At 40.8% G+C, this 24,367-nt stretch overlaps 1 protein-coding gene across 11 annotated transcripts in view; it reads right to left on the bottom strand.

Annotated features, from left to right (window-relative positions):
- Nucleotides 1-24,367, bottom strand: part of limch1b (LIM and calponin homology domains 1b) — a 133,309-nt gene that overhangs the window by 39,842 nt on the left and 69,100 nt on the right. For all 11 annotated transcript variants that reach the window (XR_014629895.1, XR_014629896.1, XM_084431146.1 and 8 more), the window contains 4 exons: nt 23,497-23,527; nt 22,061-22,171; nt 13,848-14,046; nt 5,684-5,936 (listed from right to left, as the gene is read on the bottom strand). Coding sequence is in view for 9 of the 11 variants with exons in the window: in XM_084431146.1 (XP_084287272.1) it covers nt 5,684-5,936; nt 13,848-14,046; nt 22,061-22,171; nt 23,497-23,527 (594 nt within the window). In the remaining 2 variants the exon portion in view is untranslated. The remainder of the gene's footprint in view (nt 1-5,683; nt 5,937-13,847; nt 14,047-22,060; nt 22,172-23,496; nt 23,528-24,367) is intronic.

Below are 24,367 nucleotides of genomic sequence, written 5' to 3'. Positions count from 1 at the left end.
GCATGTTTGGAAAGACACAAGTCGAAAAAATTATTTTCATTTTTGGGTGAGCAATCCATTTGATTACTATTAAATCATTTTAAATTAATTATTTATTATGTTTAATTATGTATACTGACAAAATATTCACTTGTTTTGGTGAATCAATTTGTCCCACGATTCCATCTGTTCTTATGAAACAGGCTCATTTGTCTTTACTGCACACTTGGTATATTAACTCTGCAACAAGAGCTCATTTTTCAGCCACCTGCTTTAAAGCCAGAAGATCGTCTGCTGAAGCGTTTTACCGCGGTAAGGACCACCCTGTCTCAGCCCGCCATGCCAATCTGAGCCACCAGATTCAAAGGCTTTCCTTGGAGTGTCATTGAAGCTCATTCATGTTGACCTACATCAAGCCCAAACATTATAAACAGCAGACGCCTGGCGTGGGACTGAAACCCAGACTCGTCTGGCTCTGGTTCCACCTGACAGTCAGAGCAAATCTGCCAAGAACGCCCAGCCTATCCTACAACAGCAGCCGAAAGCAAGCTCCAACTATATGAGCAAAAGAACATAAATAAAGTATTTTTTCCCTCAGATCTTTAGGGCCAATCCCAAAAACAATACAAGACTCCTCTCAGGAGGACAGACTCAAGGTCTGGCGGTCAGACAGAGCACAAAGACGGCTTCTGAAAGGACATCAAAGTAAAAGAAGCTGCATTTGTTGTCAAACAGTACAGTGAACATAAGATCAGAGATCCCATCGGACCATTACAACTTCTATTTTTATTGGGTGGGACGATGGATGGATGGATGGATGGATGGATGGATGGATGGATGGATGGATGGATGGATGGATGGATGGATGGATGGATGGATGGATGGATGGATGGATGGATGGATGGATGGATGGATGGATGGATGGATGGATGGATGGATGGATGGATGGATGGATGGATGGATGGATGGATGGATGGATGGATGGATGGATGGATGGATGGATGGATGGATGGATGGATGGATGATGGGTGGATGGATGGGTGGGTGGATGGGTGGATAGATAGATAGATAGATAGATAGATAGATAGATAGATAGATAGATAGATAGATAGATAGACAGACAGACAGATGTATGCATGATCATGAGTGTTTGGTGAAGGGTCGCTGGGCACCTGATGTCATTTCCTGCCGTCTGATTAATGGACGCCAGCGAGTCGTTCTGAAGGGGATCCGGGGGCTTTGGAGGAGTTTGGCAGAAAGTGTCCCGTTGGTCTCTCTCCTCTGATTGGCTCTGCTCGTGATCGAGAGGGTGTACAGAGGGGTGGAGGGGGGATCTGATCTGAGGGTCACTGAGTTGTGGATTCATGGACACGGGGTCTTTAGAGGAAGAGTCGTTCTGCTGTTCACAGTCACTCTCTGTCTGAGACTCCACACAGTGAACATCACTTCCTGTTACCACACAGGACACTTCTAACCAAAGGGTTTCACTAACACTACATCACACAACAACAGTGACACACCCACAAAAACAACACACATGAGCAGGACAACGGCACACACACACACACACACACACACACACACACACACACACACACACACACACACACACACACACACACACACACACACACACACACACAGTCAAACCAGGAACATGCCATGACAGGAGAGGGGGATGGAAGAGGAAAGTGTTATATAACAGAGAGGAGGGACGAAAAGAAAAGAAAAGAAAAACAATTACATTGTGTGTGTTTTCCACTTCGTGACAATATACAGTGGCAGGGATCTAGCTCGTTTTACTGTATCCTGACAAATATTCTTCTGTTAGAATTGTTTTAATTAAATTGTATGTCGATATTTAGATTAAATTGTGCATGTGCATTTCTCTTGCATGTTCTGTTTATATTTTATAAAACCTTGATCTAGCCTTTAACATACACTCACCTAAAGGATTATTAGGAACACCTGTTCAATTTCTCATTAATGCAATTATCTAATCAACCAATCACATGGCAGTTGCTTCAATGCATTTAGGGGTGTGGTCCTGGTCAAGACAATCTCCTGAACTCCAAACTGAATGTCAGAATGGGAAAGAAAGGTGATTTAAGCAATTTTGAGCGTGGCATGGTTGTTGGTGCCAGACGGGCCGGTCTGAGTATTTCACAATCTGCTCAGTTACTGGGATTTTCACGCACAACCATTTCTAGGGTTTACAAAGAATGGTGTGAAAAGGGAAAAACATCCAGTATGCGGCAGTCCTGTGGGCGAAAATGCCTTGTTGATGCTAGAGGTCAGAGGAGAATGGGCCGACTGATTCAAGCTGATAGAAGAGCAACTTTGACTGAAATAACCACTCGTTACAACCGAGGTATGCAGCAAAGCATTTGTGAAGCCACAACACGCACAACCTTGAGGCTGATGGGCTACAACAGCAGAAGACCCCACCGGGTACCACTCATCTCCACTACAAATAGGTAAAAGAGGCTACAATTTGCACAAGCTCACCAAAATTGGACAGTTGAAGACTGGAAAAATGTTGCCTGGTCTGATGAGTCTCGATTTCTGTTGAGACATTCAGATGGTAGAGTCAGAATTTGGCGTAAACAGAATGAGAACATGGATCCATCATGCCTTGTTACCACTGTGCAGGCTGGTGGTGGTGGTGTAATGGTGTGGGGAATGTTTTCTTGGCACACTTTAGGCCCCTTAGTGCCAATTGGGCATCGTTTAAATGCCACGGCCTACCTGAGCATTGTTTCTGACCATGTCCATCCCTTTATGACCACCATGTACCCATCCTCTGATGGCTACTTCCAGCAGGATAATGCACCATGTCACAAAGCTCGAGTCATTTCAAATTGGTTTCTTGAACATGACAATGAGTTCACTGTACTAAAATGGCCCCCACAGTCACCAGATCTCAACCCAATAGAGCATCTTTGGGATGTGGTGGAACGGGAGCTTCGTGCCCTGGATGTGCATCCCACAAATCTCCATCAACTGCAAGATGCTATCCTATAAATATGGGCCAACATTTCTAAAGAATGCTTTCAGCACCTTGTTGAATCAATGCCACGTAGAATTAAGGCAGTTCTGAAGGCGAAAGGGGGTCAAACACAGTATTAGTATGGTGTTCCTAATAATCCTTTAGGTGAGTGTATATCAACATATCATTACATAATAACACTGTAGCACAAAAGTTTCATTTTTAATATTGTCCATTTATCATTTTTGGGCCATACAATATTTATCAGCAATATATACCATCAAATCAGAGTCAATAAGCTGTAAATACTGTGCAGTTGATGTTAAAAATCACCACACTTTAAATGGAAAGGTAAAACGGGTCATTGAGGAATACAGTACTCACACATTGTTTGGGTATTTTATGCATGCAGAATATTCACATGCTGGAGTCAGTATATGAACTGCATACTACAGAAATACGAGCATCTTAGTATGCCATTCCAAACATAAATGGTAAATAAGGACACAGATATAAACCACACTGAAAACACTCACACATATTACACAGAATACACAATTACAGGAGATTATCAATGATACATTAGCATGATGTTTTTTCAGCTGGTGTGAATAAGCATTTGAGTATACGTTGGAGTGTGTGTGTTGATCCTGTCAGTCTGATGGTTGTTCTGGATCACAGCAGAACAGCCTGAAGCTCTCAGTCAATAAATGCTCACATCTGGATCAAATCAGCCACCCTCTCAAACATCTGCACTGCAAAATCAATGCAAACAAATAACCCCCCCCAAAATAAAAAAAAACTAGGTATGCGAGGTATTGGATTTTTGCCGATATTTCATTTTGCCCGATACCGATATATTTTCTCTCCTGTGCAGGGATTCATAAAAAAATATTTTTCATTTCGGTTAGTTTTGAGAAAACTCACTGAGCCATTCGTTTTGAGAACTAAAATATTATTAAAGTTATTTTTATAATGAGAATACATTTAAATATTAGAAGCAATAATACTCAAATCAATCACTGCTGACTTGTTTTCAGGCAGATGCAGTTGTAACCTTAACATTTTATTTGTGGATTTAATATTTGTAGGTGATCTACTGCAAAAGAGCTGTAAAATGTCAGAAAATCTTTTAGAGCTTCTTGAATTCAAGATATTTTAATAATCCGTTTGAAAAAAAAAAAAAAAAATTACACATTAATCAATAAAACTGTATATATACACAATTATTTAAAACTATAGCTTCTGATCTTTAAATCAAATCAGATTCATGATTTTATGACATCGATTGCTGCATTATTTATTCAGAAACTATCTTAATGTTTTATGTGTATTTTACTTTTACTTTTATTAGTCTATCAAGTATGTCTACAGCAATAAAACTCTTAAGTGGGCGGGCATTAGGACCCGGGGAGGCTGTTGTTCAAATCCAGATCCAAAACAGTGAATCTAATCGCCATTCAGGCAAAAGTTCGCTTCAAGAATGACCAGACTGCAGATATAATCTTATCTCTAGCACTCCTTCAGGACATGTGAGTGACTGCAGATCCATAACCAACATTATCGGCAATGCGATGCCAATGTTTACATGTTAGGCCTTTATCAGTCATTCCGATGAAGTGCCATAATATCTTGCATCCCTACACAAAAATGGGAAGTCCCCCTGTGGTGAAAATCCAGCTTTTAATGTAGTTTATATGCTTTAAGACAAAGCATGTGTAGATTCATACGTCGACACCATTGCTGAGTATTTTCTCCTTAAAGCTGCAGTGAACCAAAGACAGTCTCAAAAACACGCTTTGAAATCGCTGGTGTTTCTGACGTCACAAACTACCTTGTAACCAATCAGATCAACGTGTGATCGTCAACCAGTGGATCTCTGAGCTGAGTGAGTGAGTGGAGGCGGGGCTCATTTGCATATTCATAGAACCGCGAATACTAAATGAGGCAAGGGTGTCGAATTACATTCAAGATATTTTAAGGCATGAAGAATTTTTTTTCAAGGAAAAAACTTTTAAATATGTAATTTTGGTGAACAAAGTTGAGTTTTAAGGGATTCAATTATTGACTACAGGAGGGCTTTAAGTTGTCATGATTTTACCACTGACTTACAAATGAAGTTTTCATTCTGTTTTATGCGAATAGGTGGATTTCAGCTGTTTGTGCATGCTGTAAAAGGATCTTTGTGGAGTTTGGCAAACAGCGTCTCGAGAGAAGACAGACCATCTCGAAACAACATAAGTATCTTGGCAGCCTCTAAGAGGGCAAATGAGGGTTGCTTAATTAATTAATTTGTTTGTTTGTTTTATTATCTATAAAACGCAGAGGATTGGGATTTCAGTGCAGGTACAGAGAGTTTGAACTATGTGAGGCCAAACATGACGTCACTCATTTCTATGGTAAGAAAGAATAATGATGTGCTGATTTGTTTCAGAATGATGAAAAGAAGCGAAACCCTGACAAAAGTTGTTCTCAGAACTGGTTTTTGAATCAAACCAAATGCCTGATCTTTGACCTACTGCCACTAAAGTAGTCTCGTCTGGAGCGCAGCAGTTATTCCCCTTTACTCTTCACACATGTCAGCTGGAAGGGTCTCAAAAACTCTTGGAGCCCAAACAGAATATTTATTTCAGGAGCGAGTCATTGTCCAAATGAAAACAACACTTCTACTGGTAAATCAACCGCTTTATCAACATACCAGTGTCTCAGGCTTACCTGAAAGGCCTCTCTCCTCCGACAGGTGAGGTTGTGTTACTCCAGCTCTTGCAGCTGTCGTCTCGGTCTGCACGCGGGCGGCGCACCGGCGCGGGCATGAATGCGCCCTGGTTGGTCTTGTTGGGCAGGTACTGGTTGAAAGGAAGGGCGATCCGCGGCTCGCTGCAGGACGTTCTCCGCACCAGCATGTCGTCCTTGCGCACGTCCGGGATCTTCCTCTGGGGGGTGTCGCTCTCCGAGTCGCTGCCGCGGCCTGCAGCGGGACAGTCAGAGCGAAGTAATGAAGAGTCTGGCAGTGTTACAGTCATCTGCTGGTAGAGCTGTGTTAGTGGTTAAAGAGCTCAGCTCTTACCCCAAAAGTTATTGGTCCAAATCTAACCAAGAAAAACCTCTTCAGATTACTTTACATTACTTTACTAGTGATGCCAAGTTTTGGCCGAAATGGTTTTGGAGTGCCGAAATTATTGACTGAAAAAGTGACATTTAATTAAAGTATTTTGACCATGTCAATGACTACATTTGCATACCCCCCCATAATGGGATTATAATGGAATTTTGGCAATATTGCGATTAATCTTTACCTCACGTTAACAGAATACTTAGATCAAACTAATGTGATTAAGCTCAATGATCGTAGTAACTATAATCGCATTATTACCGCTCTGACCAAAGTGTGTCTGTTCTCGGACGTACACGGATGCAGTGTGTTGTTCACACTACTTTGTGACATTATTCCGAAGTTTTCTCTTCATTCTGAATTGCTGAACTCTGTCAACACAACTCACTGCACAGTCTCTGCTCTGTATCTTCATCCAGAGACGGAGCGAACAACGCGACGGCAGTTAAGGCAAAACCAGTTACAGCGGCAAAACGTCCATAGAAATGTGTTTTGCATTTGATGTAAATGGGCAGTAACAAACCGGGATGTGAGTTCATCATTTGTGCTGTGCATTGGGGTATGTGACGAACGGCTGTAAAAATAACCACACTTCTTAACGAATCATCAAAATAATGAAAATAGCATGTAAACGGGAGTTGAGAGTTTTACTCGTGCTATGTAAACATCTAACCCTAACCCTTCGGATGACACACAGCTCATATCTTTGTCGCAGGAAGTTACTGTAACACAACACACGGTAGACACACGTTTGCAGCGCAGAACACGATCCAGTCCGGATCCGTTCACACAGTCCGGGTTTTCTGAGAATGCGATTGTGAGTTCTGCAAATGTACAGGTGTGAGTTCAGTTATAGTATGCGGTTGTCACTCCATAAATATCTGAACTGTGTGTGAACATAACCGTAACCAGACTCAAATACAGGACTGACAACCGTATCCTCATGGCCAAAGTCTATTCATGCACACAATGTCAGCAGTGTGGACGCACTTCACCGTGACCAAAGATTTGGCTACAGCAATATGTAAAGCATGTTTGCCTGAAATATAGTGAGGCGGCTAATGCTAAAGTACTATAACTGGACTGATTTAGAAATCTCGAACATCCTGAACAGCATAAATAACTCTATTACACTTAGACTTTATTTTCGGTTTTTGGCTAAATGAAAAGTTTCAATTTTGGTTTTGGTATTTCTTTTGTTTCGGGCATTGAATGCACAGACAAGAAACCCACATTTTTACCAGAAAATGCCAAAAATCTAGTCAGGGATGAACTAAAAACAGCCGGTGAACCGGCGTCAGGGTCCCAAGGTTCACTGATACACGTGGGGAGCGAAGAACAGAACAGATAGTGTAACTATTGCTGAAAAACTCCATGATAGAAAGATGTCAGAACACACAGTTCATCGCTGTTTTCTGAGAGCCCATGATGACCCCCGTCCACTGCCCAAAGCTCCTACAACATGTACAACTGGAGGAAGCTCTTTCAGCAGGATAATGCACCTGCCACTCTGAACACAGTGATCAGGAACGGTTGGAGGAACATGATGAAGAGTTCAAGGTGTTGCCCAGATCTGTGGGATGTGCTGGACCAACACCACCTCACAACCTGAAGGTCTTAAAGGATCTGCAGAAACCAGAGGACACGTCCAGAGGTCTTGTAGAGTCCATGCCTAGACGGGTCAGTGCTCTTTTGGCAGCATGAGGGGATCTACACTATATTAGGCTGGTGGTTTTAATGATTTCAGTGGTTAAATACACATAGAAAAGTGAACTTACAGTAGAGTCAGCAGCTCTGACAGAGGATCAGGGAACATTCTTTGGTGTCGGTGCCTCTGAGGCTTTCCAATGTCTGCCACTCCAAACATTATGTCAAGCACCCAGGAGTGTGAGCAAACGGCTGTATAAAACCACTTTAGCCTGTGGCTGCATCTGAGAGGACTGATGCAGAATATTTTGAGGACCTGCTGTTTAAGTAGATTACGGTCTAGTCTTTATAAAGCTGATTTGCCGGAGTTAAAAGCTGGTTTGAGGAGCACCTGGATCAACATTGACCTTCCACTCCACATTGCCAGGCCAGCTGCTCTGCACATGTCTGTTCGCCAGCTTCTGTGGCTCAGGGTTAAACACACACCAGTCAAGATGATGACTGATGGTGCATGTCACATCACACAACTCGTGACACGAGCTGTAAACACATACTGTAATCTCCGCGGACACATGATGGTACTGCAGGGAAAGGAGACTCTCACAGGCGTAAGGCTTTTCCCAACAAATTTTATTGCAGATGTTTCTCCTAAAAGTCTTTAAAGGAAATGTAAAATGTAGAGCAGTACAGAGCAGCTATAAAAGCGATGTTGATAGAACAGCTCACTTAACTTGGTCTTGACAGAATTTGATGTGAAATATCTGAGTACATATTTGCCTCATGAGACAGCGAAGCAGAGCAAACGCAGCAGAAGACTTTTAGCAGCAGTCGACACTACTCAGCCAGTCATCTAATCACTGTGTGGACTCACTGTCTCGTTCCAGCAGACTCTCCTCTGTTCACACACACACACACACACACTATCTGATGTTGATTCTTGTTTTATTACGAGCTCTGTCTCGTTCTCTTTTCTCCAGCAGACTCTCCTCTGTTTGGCGTTTGTTTAAAACAGGTGATTTGAGATTTAGTGTCAACCTTTCTCACTTGTTGTGACAGCTAACCTCTGACACTCACACACACACACACACACACACACACACACACACACACACACACACACACACACACACACACACACACACACACACACACACACACACACACACACACACACACACACACACACACACACACACACTCAACTAACCTCTGCCACTCTCACACCAGACACGTGTCAAAGAAGCCAGAGAAACTTTACTCTATTTACGGATATGACGAGACGAGTGAGTGTAATTTACAGCGAAAAACATCCCGACAGGTCTAATATAAAGACTGATAATAGGCTTACCATAGTGAATCAGGGTAAGACAGACACGTTTTTGAAGAAGCATTGATAATGTACTGACTCATTTATTTTGTTCATTTCAACTCTTTATATTATTTTATATAATAATATATAAAAGATTATCTTGAGGTAAAACCATTAAAAACTATAGCCACATTCTGCCTAGCTCAACTTCCTTCCCTTCACAGCGGTACGCCGTCATCTCTCCCGAAAACTCAAACTCAACGACAGAATCAGCACGATCAGTGAATGTTGTAAAATGCAGTCTAGCTGTTGCTAAATAATAAAAAGCTATTAAAAGCACACAAATCGATGCAATAGACACTGTTCGCAAGGCGGCGCTCGCTCCGAAACAGACCGCAACAAGACGAGCAAATTATACTTTGGGTTTCATGTGCTCGTCTAAACGATCAAATCTACACAAAAATATGTCAAAATGACCGGCTTGGAGATTCACTTAAACACAGTTTATGTCTTAAATGGACGTAGTTATGGAATAGTTGGGAGAAAATATGATGCATCAGTCGCCTATTAGATCTGCACTCGGTCTTAAAGGGGCAGCGGTCTAATAAACATGCGGACGATCGCGCCATCACTGCGAATCAAACAAAGGCAAAGAGAAAACCACTCACAGCTCTTGAATGAATAACTTCAGCTTTATCTATGATAAACTATGCAGTGTTATTTTACATTTGCTTACTTTATTAGATTTCTTTTTAGACCATACCTGAGAACAGTGATGTTAGTAGATGTAAGATGTATCGGTAAGAGTAGTAATACCGTTAAAACCTTAGCCATACCCATCCCAAGGCATTAGGCAGATTTGACTTATATGCTGTTTAATGTTGATGATTGCATTATTTTACATATGCATCTGCTTACATATGAGACCGCTTCACATGTATTTGTGGAGATTCTGTACTCTTTCAGAAGATGTGTAACAGCGCCCCCTACCGTACAACAATGAAAACACGGAAAGCCAGAAAATTCTGTCAATGGCGGAGAAAGAGTTAAACAAGAAAATGTTACATAGTGTACCTTAAATAATGTACTCTAAAAATGTCAAAAAAAGGCATAAACTGATCATTTTTTTTATTTGATTATATATATATATATATATATATATATATATATATATATATTTTTTTTTTTTTTTATCAGTTTATGCTTTTAGACATTTTTAGAGTACATTATTAAAGGTACACTATGTAACATTTTCTTGTTTAACTCTTTCTCCGCCATATATATATATATAAATCAGTGATAGTATAATAACACTGCTGGAGTCTATGAACTCCAGCACAATCAGTTTCGGGTTCAGAACAAGCAACAGAACCTAGTGTGAGAACAGCCACACTTTCCACAGCTGTATGACACACTTCACACACAATATGACTGAAAACCCGCCCAACAAATAAGAGTATTTTGACCAGACGGATTTATTCACATGCTATGTACATTCTGTTAACGAAAGTAGTAAAGTTTTTATAGATGTCTTATTAAAACGTTAGCCTTTCTTGGTATATCCTGCAGAAATCAACTTATGAGGAGAGTGACATTATAAAATACCTTTATACGAGCAAGCTATAATTGCATCTCCATGTGTACTTCAAACCCTCACATAAATATCCCCCAGAAGCATTTATAGATCTGTCACTTGTTTGGTAAATGCTTAAAAACTCAACATATGCAAAAATGCTCTTCATGCATATGCTTTGAGAGCGCTATAGACTTCACATGAAGAAGAATTGCAGACGCTCCGTAATGTGACCTCTTGCACTTTACAGATCGCTTTAAAAGAACTACACAATTACATTAGTACTACGGCATAAAGCTTTTTCCCTGCATTTAATGTCACGCTAACAAAGAAAACAAGGAAGAAATAGTAGCGAATGCATACTTTGAGACTCATCTAAGCTCCTCCACATGTGTTAGACCAATTCTGGGATGTTTAAGAACTTTCTCTTATCCCAGTTTAATGTGCAGAGACTATGAGTAAGCTCAAACTCACAGCATTGGCTTAACTATTGGCGGCACTATCTGTTTTACTGCGCTATGGAAGATCAGGGGCATCTGGTGCAGTTTAAATCACAGTTGAAACATGACGTGTATCATATCATGTGTTATATCACGAGATAGTTGGCGATACTAAACCCTAGAATCGTTATTTTTGCCTACACAAGAATGACAAGCTCAATCTTGAAGATATCAAGCGAATATGGTCAGTTCTGGCAGGACATGTTAGTCGAGTGTGTTGTGTGTTAGTTAGTGTTAGCTTTATCACTGCTCAGGAGATTATTACCCTCCTCCAGCCCCAGCTCCACCTGTCGTCCACAGTCTTCTGATGTTCCTCGACCAATCAGACTGTCATTTCTCTTGAATTGTGTTGTTACATTAACAACATTAATGATATCTGACCGACATGAATGTTTGTTCTGTTTACCCTGAGAGGGTTTGTCACTGCTCTTTTCTGTCTGTAACTGTTTGCTGATGGTCAATCATCTTTGACAGTAGTGATCCTGACAGAAGGATTTACTGAACGGACCAGTCCGTCTGCTGTCAAACCCATGGTCGCCTCATTACTGAGCACTGCATTCTGGGATACTAGTCTCTGGCTCTCGCTCCCAATGTCTCTAGAAAAGTACAATCTAATACTAAAACTGAATCTTTTCTAGGAGCTCTAGGGACAGAGATGGATTTGTGGGAAACTGTGGATGAAATAAAGGGTTTCGTCTGGAGAAATGCGTTTGTGTTTTCCTGTTTATTCTCAGGCTGCTCCAAGTATGATTTAAGTGTTTAAAACTTCCACTTTTACTGAGCCCACGGGTGCAGTAGACTCTGATTATATGAGGATGTTTAAAACATTACTGCTGTGAGTGTGTGTGTGTGTGTGTGTGTGTGTGTGTGTGTGTGTATTTGCATGTGTGTTTGCATATGAAGGATAACACTGGGCTGAGCGTCTGTCCTGATATGCAAATAATACAGTGCAACGAACAAACCTCTTTAGTTGAGCATACAGTAGTTAAGATAGCAAAATAAACAGACTTTTAAAATGGAGGAACACTTTCTATATCTTTTGTTGTTTATGTCAAAGACTGTACATCCAATTAAACTCTACTGTACTGTATTTTGTCAGCGTGGACAGGCTGTGTGACATCCTCAAAAACCAGGACCAAAATGACACAAAGCCACAGAAAACAGGACCCACACTACACTAAACGTGGGTTAATTTGCACAGTGGATAAACATGGTTTGTGTCGAATGAGAAAATGAAACTATTGAAATTTATTTTGGGGTTTGAACCTCAATCTCTTTTTTCTTTTATTATCCTGATATATATATTAAGTGCAACAATGATATGATGTTCTCCTTCTCTCCAGATTCTCTCTCTCTATTTTACTAGGAAAGGCTCTAATAAGTCTGTAACCATGCCGACGGCACTCTGATCAACAGAAACACTTTCTGCAGAGCCCACTGAAACCACACGGATCAAACCACATGATGTCACACACACACACACACACACACACACACACACACATCTGTGTGAAGCGCAGTATCAGCCTCGGTCAATCACACATATGAATAAAGCATTACATAGAGTTCACTTTAAAACCAGATTGATCTGTTTTCAGTACAGTACAGTAAATACAGTAAATGTACAGTATACAAATACAGTACTGTAAACATAACATTTAAAACATGGCCCCTCCCCGTGGGCGGAGCACAGCCATAAGTCCCGCCCCCTGCCCTGACATCACATCAGTTGCACACGCAGCTCAACCGACTCACAAAACAAGAAGAGCGATGAGCTATTTTGCTAATATTTTGTTTCATGCATAAATAGCATTATACACAAAAATGCTATTTATGCATGAAACAAAATATTAGCAAAATAGCTCATTGAAAGAACAGCTGCGCTAATATTTAGATGGCTAGCTGTAATTTTTTAGAGAGTTTAGCCATCTAGTCTAGCTAGTTAATAATTATCTATTTTAATAAAAACATTATTATAATGCCTTATAATCTGACTGGAGTTACAGCATTCAACAAAGGCAATAGCAACATGAGCGGATTGTTTTTGACACCGTAGCGGAGCTTGAGAAGCAGACGATGAAGTCCTGTGACAGAGACACACCAGCTGACTAAAGGTTGCAGACCCGAGAACAGAAAGAGAAGAAGAACACGTAAATACAGGCACGGGACGATGTCTCTGCAGACACAAACACACTTCTAGTGGACCACACGAAGAGATTGAGAGGCATTATTTATCAATTATGTTGTGTCGCTCCAAACCCGTAAGACTTTCGTTCATCTGATATGAAATATGATATATCTAATGAAATCTGAGAGCTTTCTGTCCCTCCATTGACAAGCTACGCAACTACCACTGTCAAGCCCCAGAGCGGCAGAAAAGACGTCATTAAAGTCATCCATGTGACATCAGTGGTTTAACCTATTATTTTGTGAATAAACTAATAAATTATGTAGTTTTTTTTTTTGCGCAAACAAAGCCCTGGCATCACTTCACAAAGGTTGAGCTGCGTGTGCAACAGATGTAAAGTGTTACCAATCATTTAAAATAATAAAAATAAGCCTATCACACCCTCTCTGACATGTAAAATGCACTGAAACAAGTGTATAAAAAGTAAACAAATACTGACTGTTCTAAAATACTACTGCTTTCACACAACCCTGATCCTCCAGGACCTTCACTGGTGGACATGTATAGTTTGACAGCATAGATTAGCCACTGGCGTGAGCGCGAGGCTTACCATCGCTGCAGCCGGGGGCGAGCAGGCCGTCGGGCGAGGGGGTGTGGCGGGAGCGCGAGCCGATGGAGTCCAGGCTGTCGAACGAGTCGTCTCGTGTGTGTCTCGGCGGGGAGAGAGAGTTGCTGCGCTCCGACTCACAGCAGTCGATGTAACCACTGTCCCTGACGCTGCGCTTCGGGCTGGCCAACTCCTCGGCTTCCTGACACACACACACACACACACACACACACACACACACACACACACACACACATCACAGGTTTGCAGTCTGGGGTGTCTACACGTGGAGTTTTGATTGTGAACAGAAACAAACATGTTTAGTATGAGATTGAGCTTCAGCCAATTAGGTTTGTGCGGTTGAGCTTGTGTTTATATTCGCTGTTCAATGTTTAAAAGCCTTCAGTCATATAAAGCGATCGAATTTGGACTAAAACATATGAATTAGTTTTACGATCTCTTTATGAACTTTTTGAGGACACACAGTGGAAGTTGCATGGACTGGCAATGGAGGGACAGAAATCTCTCAGACTTCTTTTAAAGTTTCTTCACGTGTTTTTCGAGGATGAACGAAAGGTAATGATAATAAAATGTTATTAAAAAAAATCCATAAGTAAATGGTAATCAGTAATCAAATAAATCAAATAAAAGCTACCCAAAAAATACGGTGTGGAACGGCATGAGGGTGAGAATGTGTGTATATATACACACTCACCTAAAAGATTATTAGGAACACCATACTAATACTGTGTTTGACCCCCTTTCGCCTTCAGAACTGCCTTAATTCTACGTGGCATTGATTCAACAAGGTGCTGAAATCATTCTTTAGAAATGTTGGCCCATATTGATAGGATAGCATCTTGCAGTTGATGGGGATTTGTGGGATGCACATCCAGGGCACGAAGCTTCCGTTCCACCACATCACAAAGATGCTCTATTGGGTTGAGATCTGGTGACTTTGGGGGCCATTTTAGTACAGTGAACTCATTGTCATGTTCAAGAAACCAATTTGAAATGATTCGAGCTTTGTGACATGGTGCATTATCCTGCTGGAAGTAGCCATCAGAGGATGGGTACATGGTGGTCATAAAGGGATGGACATGGTCAGAAACAATGCTCAGGTAGGCCGTGGCATTTAAACGATGCCCAATTGGCACTAAGGGGCCTAAAGTGTGCCAAGAAAACATCCCCCACACCATTACACCACCACCACCAGCCTGCACAGTGGTAACAAGGCATGATGGATCCATGTTCTCATTCTGTTTACGCCAAATTCTGACTCTACCATCTGAATGTCTCAACAGAAATCGAGACTCATCAGACCAGGCAACATTTTTCCAGTCTTCAACTGTCCAGTTTTGTTGAGCTTGTGCAAATTGTAGCCTCTTTTTCCTATTTGTAGTGGAGATGAGTGGTACCCGGTGGGGTCTTCTGCTGTTGTAGCCCATCCGCCTCAAGGTTGTGCGTGTTGTGGCTTCACAAATGCTTTGCTGCATACCTCGGTTGTAACGAGTGGTTATTTCAGTCAAAGTTGCTCTTCTATCAGCTTGAATCAGTCGGCCCATTCTCCTCTGACCTCTAGCATCAACAAGGCATTTTCGCCCACAGGACTGCCGCATACTGGATGTTTTTCCCTTTTCACACCATTCTTTGTAAACCCTAGAAATGGTTGTGCGTGAAAATCCCAGTAACTGAGCAGATTGTGAAATACTCAGACCGGCCCGTCTGGCACCAACAACCATGCCACGCTCAAAATTGCTTAAATCACCTTTCTTTCCCATTCTGACATTCAGTTTGGAGTTCAGGAGATTGTCTTGACCAGGACCACACCCCTAAATGCATTGAAGCAACTGCCATGTGATTGGTTGATTAGATAATTGCATTAACCCTCTGGGGACATTTGTGCTTTTTTCAGTTGCTTATAAACATATTAATGGCCAAGGTGTAATTACACTCTATTTAGCACAAACAGGGCTACCATAATATGTGAACAACATGCATGTACATGTTTGTATTTTTGAGAGAATGATGTTTATGCATGGTTATTGAAAAAACTAAAAACTAAAGTTTCTGAAATAAGGCCACAAAACACATTCTAAATATGTGTCAATAAGACTTTTGACTAATGGATGTCGTTGCCTAGAGTTTTTTCTTCAAAATGATGTGAAAATCATCCTGCCTAATCATTCACATAACACAATACATTGATTTAAATCTTGTAAAACACTTTTTGTTTGTAAAGGCAATATGCGCAAGGGGCATTGTGCTTGCAAATTGTATAATATCCAAGGAAAACATGTCTAGTAATTGTGCAGTTAATTCTCATACTGTATTTTCAGTTTTGGAATATGTATATTTTTTTTATTAAAAAGGTTACAATTACAACAACAATTCAAGTGTAATCTGTCTTTGTAAAAACTAAAGTATACATTTTATCATACATATTTCAAAGTTAAGGATTCATTACTTTGAATATAGCCTACATTGACAAAACATACTATATTTAACATATTAGCAAAAATTGGCAAACAAAATCTTATTTGAGGTGGCAGATATTTTACAGTAAAAATGTGTAATCTATCCAAAACTAGTCAATGAAATGTTGTCTTTCATATGTCTGTAACATACTGTAGGTCTTTCGTTTTTATTATAAGGAATATAAATGTTAATTTGCAGTTTAATACGTTGCTTATACGAATACATTTTATTTCAACATATTTCAGTCGATTTTTACTCAGTATAGCAAAATAGTTTGCTAAAAGCGGATCATTCATTCACACACAGAAACGCAATTCAAATTTAAACCGTCTTTTTGCGAGCTGTGGTAAACAGCGCATCTCTGCCGTTCATTCATTCACACAGAAACGCGATTTACTTGAGAATGAAAAAAAAACGTACTACAGTATTCCATCCGTTGCTCCTCGTAATACCAGCACTTCTGAGTTACATTTTCCATTATTATTATTCCTCACAGCGCTGTGAGACGGTGTAAACAAGTACAATGATCTGAATATGTTTGATGTGTTTTCTCGAGCTGATATGGGGGCGTTCACAGTTTGCATGGATTGCCTCAGTCATTTGCGTTTGAATAGCGCGCGCTCTCCGTGGACGGGGCAGATTAAAACGTAATGAGCTGAGATGAGAACGACTGAAATCTCTCTCTTTTCATAAAGATTACATAAACAGAGAATATTTATAATAAAAATTACTTACTCTTAAAAGAAGAGAATTCAAGCTTCATGCCTGTGTGTCTGTATGCCTGTTTGACTGACTATTCGCTGAGTTATGTTTCATTTTCGGACGCGTTTCAGAATGGACTTCACTGACGGAGAGTAGGCAGAACTCACATCATGTTTATTTTTCTTTATTTGGCGAAAAGCACAACACTTTGTTTTTATTGTGAGTATACAAAAATAATACACACTTAAAGGCAGGGTAGGTAGGATTTTTCAAAAAAAAAAACATTCCAAATTTGTTTAAACTGTCTTTATATACCAATACATAATTAAAATGTAAGTACTCTGAAAAAGAAAATATAAAAATCGAGTGACTGTAGACCTTTTAATCTGCAATAAACACAGCTCATTATTTCCATTCACTCCACCCCCTCCCTTCTGAGCTCCTTCCAAAGCCACGCCCCCAAAACACATGAACGCGCGACGCCAAACGCTCAGGCTCAGCTGGAAGACGCATTTATTACCTGAGACGAGTGGAGAGGAGGAGCGCAGTACATACAGTGACATCATGTCAGAATCACATGTAATAAAATACCTAACTTTATCACTATGAATATAAACAAATAAGATTTATTTTAGTACTCACTATCAAGCTAGCATATCGATAATGGTAAAGTTTCATTCGGTAACGAGCTATATTTATAAGGCAAAACTAAAAACAGGTTGCATTGATACACGTTTTTCCATTACCATCAGTTACACTGTGATGAAGCTGAATTTCGTGTAAGATTCATAACATATACGGTGTTTTGCATGTAAGAGTTTCCATGATGAAAACATTGTTGACTCTAATGAAGACTAACATACACTCCGAGTCCGGAGACAAGTACCGCATCGTCGGTTCGAGGACAGGTCCGGGGTTGAGGGCGAAGCAGAGGAGGTCGTTCAAGAGTGCGGGCAGGGTCCGAGGAAGTAGTTTTTGCCTTGTTTGCCTTCGCTGACTGCATATGCAGGTGCTTTGAGCTGAATATTTCCGGGAACGGTGACATGTGATGAGTGCACGCAGGGCAGCGCGCGCAGTGGGGCTCGGGCACGAGACATGAAGGCATCTGATTGGTTCTTTACATTCGCACCGAATGGCAGTGATTGGTTTAGAGTTTTTACTGTCCTGCAGCTGCTACAGAGGTCTGATTGTTTTCATTCCTTTTTCTGAACACATAATGTATTGACTACTCTCAGGATGGAAGGACCATTTCACCCAGTATAAAAAAAAGTGTTTCTGAACAGGATTACCTACCCTACCTTTAACAGGATTGATTGATGTATAACACAAGCATATAAGATAAAAAGTAAAAAAAACAATTTTTTAATTTTTTTTTCACTGATAAGGAAAAAAACGAGCCTATCGCGCCGGCGCGACAGCCGACCTCAGGGGGTTAATGAGAAATTGAACGGGTGTTCCTAATAATCCTTTAGGTGAGTGTATATATATATGTGTGTGTGTGTGTGTGTGTGTTACTAGATGAAGATGAAGATGAAGACAGAATCAAAATATAAACGAGGTTTAATCCATAAGGTGTAACAGTGTAATACACACACACACACACGCGTATACATCAACATCATCCGACAACTAAAGACTGACCACAGAGGAACTAATACACAGGTAACGAACTAAATGAGCTAAACGAACTGAATGATGTGCAGCTGCGGTGGATGATTAGTGACCATAGCAAAAGTCGAGTGACCATAGCAAAAGTCGAGTGACCATAGCAACAGTCGAGTGTCCATAGCAAAAGTCGAGTGACCATAGCAACAGTCGAGTAACCATAGCAACAGTCGAGTGTCCATAGCAACAGGCGAGTGACCATAGCAAAAGTTGAGTGACCATAGCAACAGATGAGTGTCCATAGCAACAGACGAGTGACTATAGCAACAGACGAGTGACCATAGCAACAGACGAGTGACCATAGCAAAAGGCGAGTGACCATAGCAACAGGCTAGTCCAGATAAAAGTGATAATATATATACAGTATATGTTTAATTGTTTAGTAATGAAGAATTAATCGACTTGTTTCTGTTATGAATGGCTCCTTTGAATGTATTTTTTCCTAAAAGACATTCAGTGTTTTTGAATGAATCTGCCGAGTGAATGATCCAGTGACTCATAACAGACACAAAGATACTGACATTATACTGTATAGACAGAGTCACTAAATTACTTGATCAACAGATCAACAGTTTTTCGAATGGATTTAAAAGATTCCAGTCAAAATCCCACTATAAAGCTGTGTCCGACATCACACACTTCCCTACTATACAGTGACAAAAGAAGTATGTCCGAATTCACGGTACTATATTATAATACAGGCGAGCACTGTACTATCCCATGAGGCCACGGGAGAGGCTTAATAAGAGCGTCCTCGAGAGAGAGAGAGCGCGAGACCGTTCCTCCTGGACGGTTTATATAACGGTTCAGCCGTGAGGGACAGGCGCTGGTTCTCTGAGGAACAGATCGAGTCAGCTGTGCTGTGTCACCGAAACACAGAGTCCTGACTGAACCCAGATCAGTGTGTGTGACCAGATGGAGAAACACTCTCATGTGAAGGACACAACACATGATGGAATAACACATGTCAGTCCGGTGACATCATGGGCTGTGGCGCGAGCTGCTGTTCGGATCAGTGTGATAAAGGCTTCGTTCGACACAACTCTAGAAGAACAAAAGCCTCTAGACAAGAGCGAGCTTCATCTCAGGGTCCATTTCAGGTATTTTATTTTATTTTTACGATTGTCTACTGCCCAGAACAGCAGATTGTGATCGGTCCCGCTGACGTGTGTGTGAGATCACTGTGTTCCCTGGAGATCTGCAGAAACATCCTCTTCCAGCGATGACCTCAGGAGTGATGGACAGAGGTGGAGTGTGTTTCTCACGAACTCAGAGTCAGGCCCACATCAGGCTTGCTCTATACACACATGCTCAAAGTCCCACTGAAGTGAGGTGGAGCGCGCAGCTTTGATTGACGTAATCTCCACTGAGACAGGAAGCGGAGGCGGGGCATACTGAACGGCTCCTCCCCCTTTTCAAACAGCCAATAGCGTCTAGTTTACCTCACGCACTGCGAGGTGTGAATACACTCAAGCCATTTCATTCCTAACCAGCGTACAGTTGGAAAACAGAATAAACCTCGAGTGTGTGTGTGGGACAGGTGTGTGTGGTGTGTGGGACAGGTGTGTGTGGTGTGTGTGGGACAGGTGTGTGTGTGTGTGTGTGTGTGTGGGACAGGTGTGTGTGTGTGGGGGACAGGTAGAATAGAATAGAATAGAATGAGGCATTTATATAGCGCTTTCATATGTACTGTGTGTGTGTGTGTGTGTGAGACAGGTGTGTATGTGTGGGACAGGTGTGTGTGGTGTGTGTGGGATAGGTGTGTGGGACAGGTGTGTGTGGTGTGTGTGGGACAGGTGTGTGGGACAGGTGTGTGTGTGTGTGTGGGACAGGGGTGTGTGGTGTGTGTGGGACAGGGATGTGTGGTGTGTGTGGGACAGGTGTGTGTGGGACAGGTGTGTGTGGGTGTGTGTGTGTGTGTGTGTGTGTGTGTGGGACAGGTGTGTGTAGTGTGTGTGGGACAGGAGTGTGTGTGGGACAGGTGTGTGTGTGTGTGTGTGTGTGTGTGTGTGTGTGGGACAGGTGTGTGTAGTGTGTGTGGGACAGGAGTGTGTGTGGGACAGGTGTGTGTGTGTGTGTGTGTGTGTGTGTGTGGGGGACAGGTGTGTGGGACAGGTGTGTGGGACAGGTGTGTGTGGTGTGTGTGGGACAGGTGTGTGGGACAGGTGTGTGTAGTGTGTGTGGGACAGGTGTGTGTGGGACAGGTGTGTGTGGGACAGGTGTGTGTGGTGTGTGTATATTGTTAGTTTGTTAGTATGTGAATAAAGACCTTCATGGTCAGTGGCAGATCTCTTGCCAAGCGTGTCAGAGGTTCTAATCCGCACCGTATAGTTTGTTTTTTACTCATCAAATCTGAAAATGTTCATCAGTGGTTGTGTATCAGGCAGGGACACGTCTGTGTGTGTTCTGTGATTTCACCGGGACGAACAGAGAGTCTCCGCACCGGTTAAGCGAGTGAAGACTGTATCGTATCACTGATGGCAGAGACACGCGCTCGGCTTGATTTCAAAAACATCACATTTCAGAGGCTATATACTATACTATATATACTAAATAAGAGGCTAGATCGCCTCTTATTTAACAGACGAACTAAATGAATGCTCTACTTAACCAGAGATTGTTTTATTCATTAGTATTAGGTACATCCGTGCCGTGAGATGTTTCAAAAAGTGGTCGGGACAATATGGACCCTGGCAAAAACACATATTGATCCTATTTATTTTTACAAAAAGTGTACTTTATTTTTTCAATCAAATTTGTATCATTTATTTTCATCTATTTGTTTTTTATATTTAACTTATAATTCTTTTAAAACTATTTTTATTTTATTCATTTATTTACAAAAAAATTGTATTTCATCTATTTTGTACATTTATTTTAAACATGTATTTTTCAGTAACGTTGTTAGACAGTTTTTCTCTAAGCACGTCCACAGAGCCCTAGCGCTTCCCTGCGGACCCCAGTTTACTGTAAAACCACTGGATTAAACTGATAAACATGTGGATATTTGACCGTGCTCATAATGCCTGATTTCACCAGTACATTAATATTCATTTTATATGTCCTTCTGAAATGTAGCACTATTTTAAGCTGTAAATGGCAAAAGCAATAGACAATGATATAATAAACGGTCAAATGCATTTCAGATGTACAGTGTGCAAGTATTAGTGTGAAACACATTACTGCCTTTTTTCTGTAATAATTACGTATATTTACAGGTAACTGTACCCTTACTGTTTCTCATCCCAATACAAAACTACACAAAATGCAGGTAACTGTACCCTTACTGTTGCTCATCCCACTACAAAACTACACAAAATGCCACAAATATAATGTTTTGGATGCAAAAATGTGTGTGTGTGTGTGTGTACCGTTGTCATCAGCGAGCGCAGTCCCTCAAACTCCTGCAGGGCCAGCGTGGGCCCGCTGTACGAGGCGCTGGTGTTGGCCGCTCGACCCAGCCAGTAGAGAGTGATCAGAACCTGGACGACACACACACACACACCCTCACACACTGAACGACTACATTACTGATTTCATGAAAGATCACGATTAATAAAGAGTCATATCTGACATGCAAATTAATAGAAATCACCACTGTTTGTATGCAAAAAAAAAATGAATTCCAAGTATTATATTTTACACAGTAATATATTCTGTACACTAGGAATAGTTACAGCAAATGGTCAAAATACAGTAAAAACAGTGAAATATTAAAGCTGCAAGCAGCATTTATCGGGGTTCAAGCTATTAAGGCCTTTAAGGTTTTTTAAGCACAAAAGTAATTAAGTTTTATTTAGCAAGCATGTAACCACTGACATAATAGATGGAAAACACCATTTACAGTCAATACAGGCAATTTACCATAGGAAATATATGGTTATAAAGCTTTTTAACAGTTCAAGCGCCACCTATGGTGCGATCTCTATAACATTTTTCAAGCTTGTGAAGTTTGAAGCTCACAGTTTTTGTGAAGTTCTGAGTTTTCATTTATGATTTATAGGCTTTTTAATGTATTAGTCCAGAGAATTGTCCTAGACTGGTCTGGTTTCAATCGGGCGAGAAACCAGGGACTAGTTCGCAAAAGTAGGTTTTGGGCAAAATGCGACATAGCAGAAAATTTCTCCTGCCTAAATCGAATTTGGAGATGGCCAATTTGTCCGCCTTGAGCCAGGGGTCACAGTGGTGTAAGACACTTGAGTCTGGGTCAAACGGCCTAAGAGTTATGAGCGATTTTGTTCTTTTGGTTGCTGTAGCGCCACCTATGGGCCAATCGGGGTCATACTCTGATAGGTTGTCCCCAAATTGAGGCCTACCATCTGGCCAGGTTTCACGTGTCTAGGCCTTACGGTTTGGCCTGCACGATGCGTTTTACGAATCCTTACAATTACAATAGGGTTTCAGCATTTCATGCTTGAGCCCCTAATTATTCTGTTCTGTGTGTGAATATACAGTAAAGTGTAATTTATTCCTGTGATCAAAGCTGAATGTTCAGCATCATTACTCCAGTCTTCAGTGTCACATGATCCTTCACAAATCACTCTAATATGATGATTTGATGATCAAGAAACATTTATGATTATTATCAGTGTTTATAACAGTTGTGCTGCTTCAGATTTCTGTGGAAACTGTGATACATTTTATTTTTCAGGATTATTTGATGAATAGAAAAAAAAAATAGAAATGGAATCTTTTGTAACATTATAAATGTCTTTACTGTCACTTTTGATCAGTTTAATTCATCCTTGCTGTATAAGTAGTAAGTAGTAATTCCTTTAAAACTGATCTCACTGCAGATTTGACTTACATGTTTTAACTTCTTGTGGTTGTCTGGATCTCTGAGAGAAAGAGAAAGAGAGAGAGAAAGAGAAAGAGAGAGAGAGAGAGAGAAAGAGAGAGAGACATGTGTTCAGTGAATCAATCAACTAATGAAAACAATAGAACTGGAGACAGAAATACAGCACATGATCTAACATCATAAACTCATGACAGGACATCCTCCTTGACCCGTCCCGCTTTGCCTTGTCCCACACGTCGCATATTGAGAAAAAGTCGCTCATTTTCATCAGTCTGTTGGTTTTTAATGATCATATTAAGAAAACGTGCATGCGTTCTTTTACCTTTTTAAGAAAGCATTTTATTTATTATTTTTGCGGTGTAGTTTTCCCCCTATATTTACCAGCGCTTCGTCAGAAGTACAAACACAACAGCCGGTTTTAAATCCTATCCAATGGTTGAACGGAAAGGAGTAAACACGGCCACTAGTGGGCTGTGACAGCTGTCAATCAAAATGTGGAGCGGTGATTCGTCCCATGTGTTCCTGTCAGAAAACAAATGGATAATTCGGTACATTAAAAGTTTAATTTAACAGAATTGATCAACTTGTGGTTGTTTTAATTCACATCCTTTCTAAAAATATGAAAGTTTTTGGTTTAATATAGTTAATATATATATATAAGACTGTCAATGATCTAATTTCATGTTGTTTTATTTTATTTTGTTCATGATTTATTTAGTTGGACTTATAGTTATAATAGTGATCTGCACGATGGGCTCAGTGATGTTGAATTTAAAGGGATACTCCACTTTTTTCGGAAATAAGCTAATTTTACATCTCCCCCAGAGTTAAACAGTTGAGTTTTACCGTTTTAGAATCCATTCAGCCGAACTCCGGGTCT

Source organism: Rutilus rutilus, assembly GCF_951802725.1.
Source record: "Rutilus rutilus genome assembly, chromosome: 14".
NCBI classification, from domain to species: domain Eukaryota; kingdom Metazoa; phylum Chordata; class Actinopteri; order Cypriniformes; family Leuciscidae; genus Rutilus; species Rutilus rutilus.
This window is presented reverse-complemented; position numbering and strand designations above follow the sequence as displayed.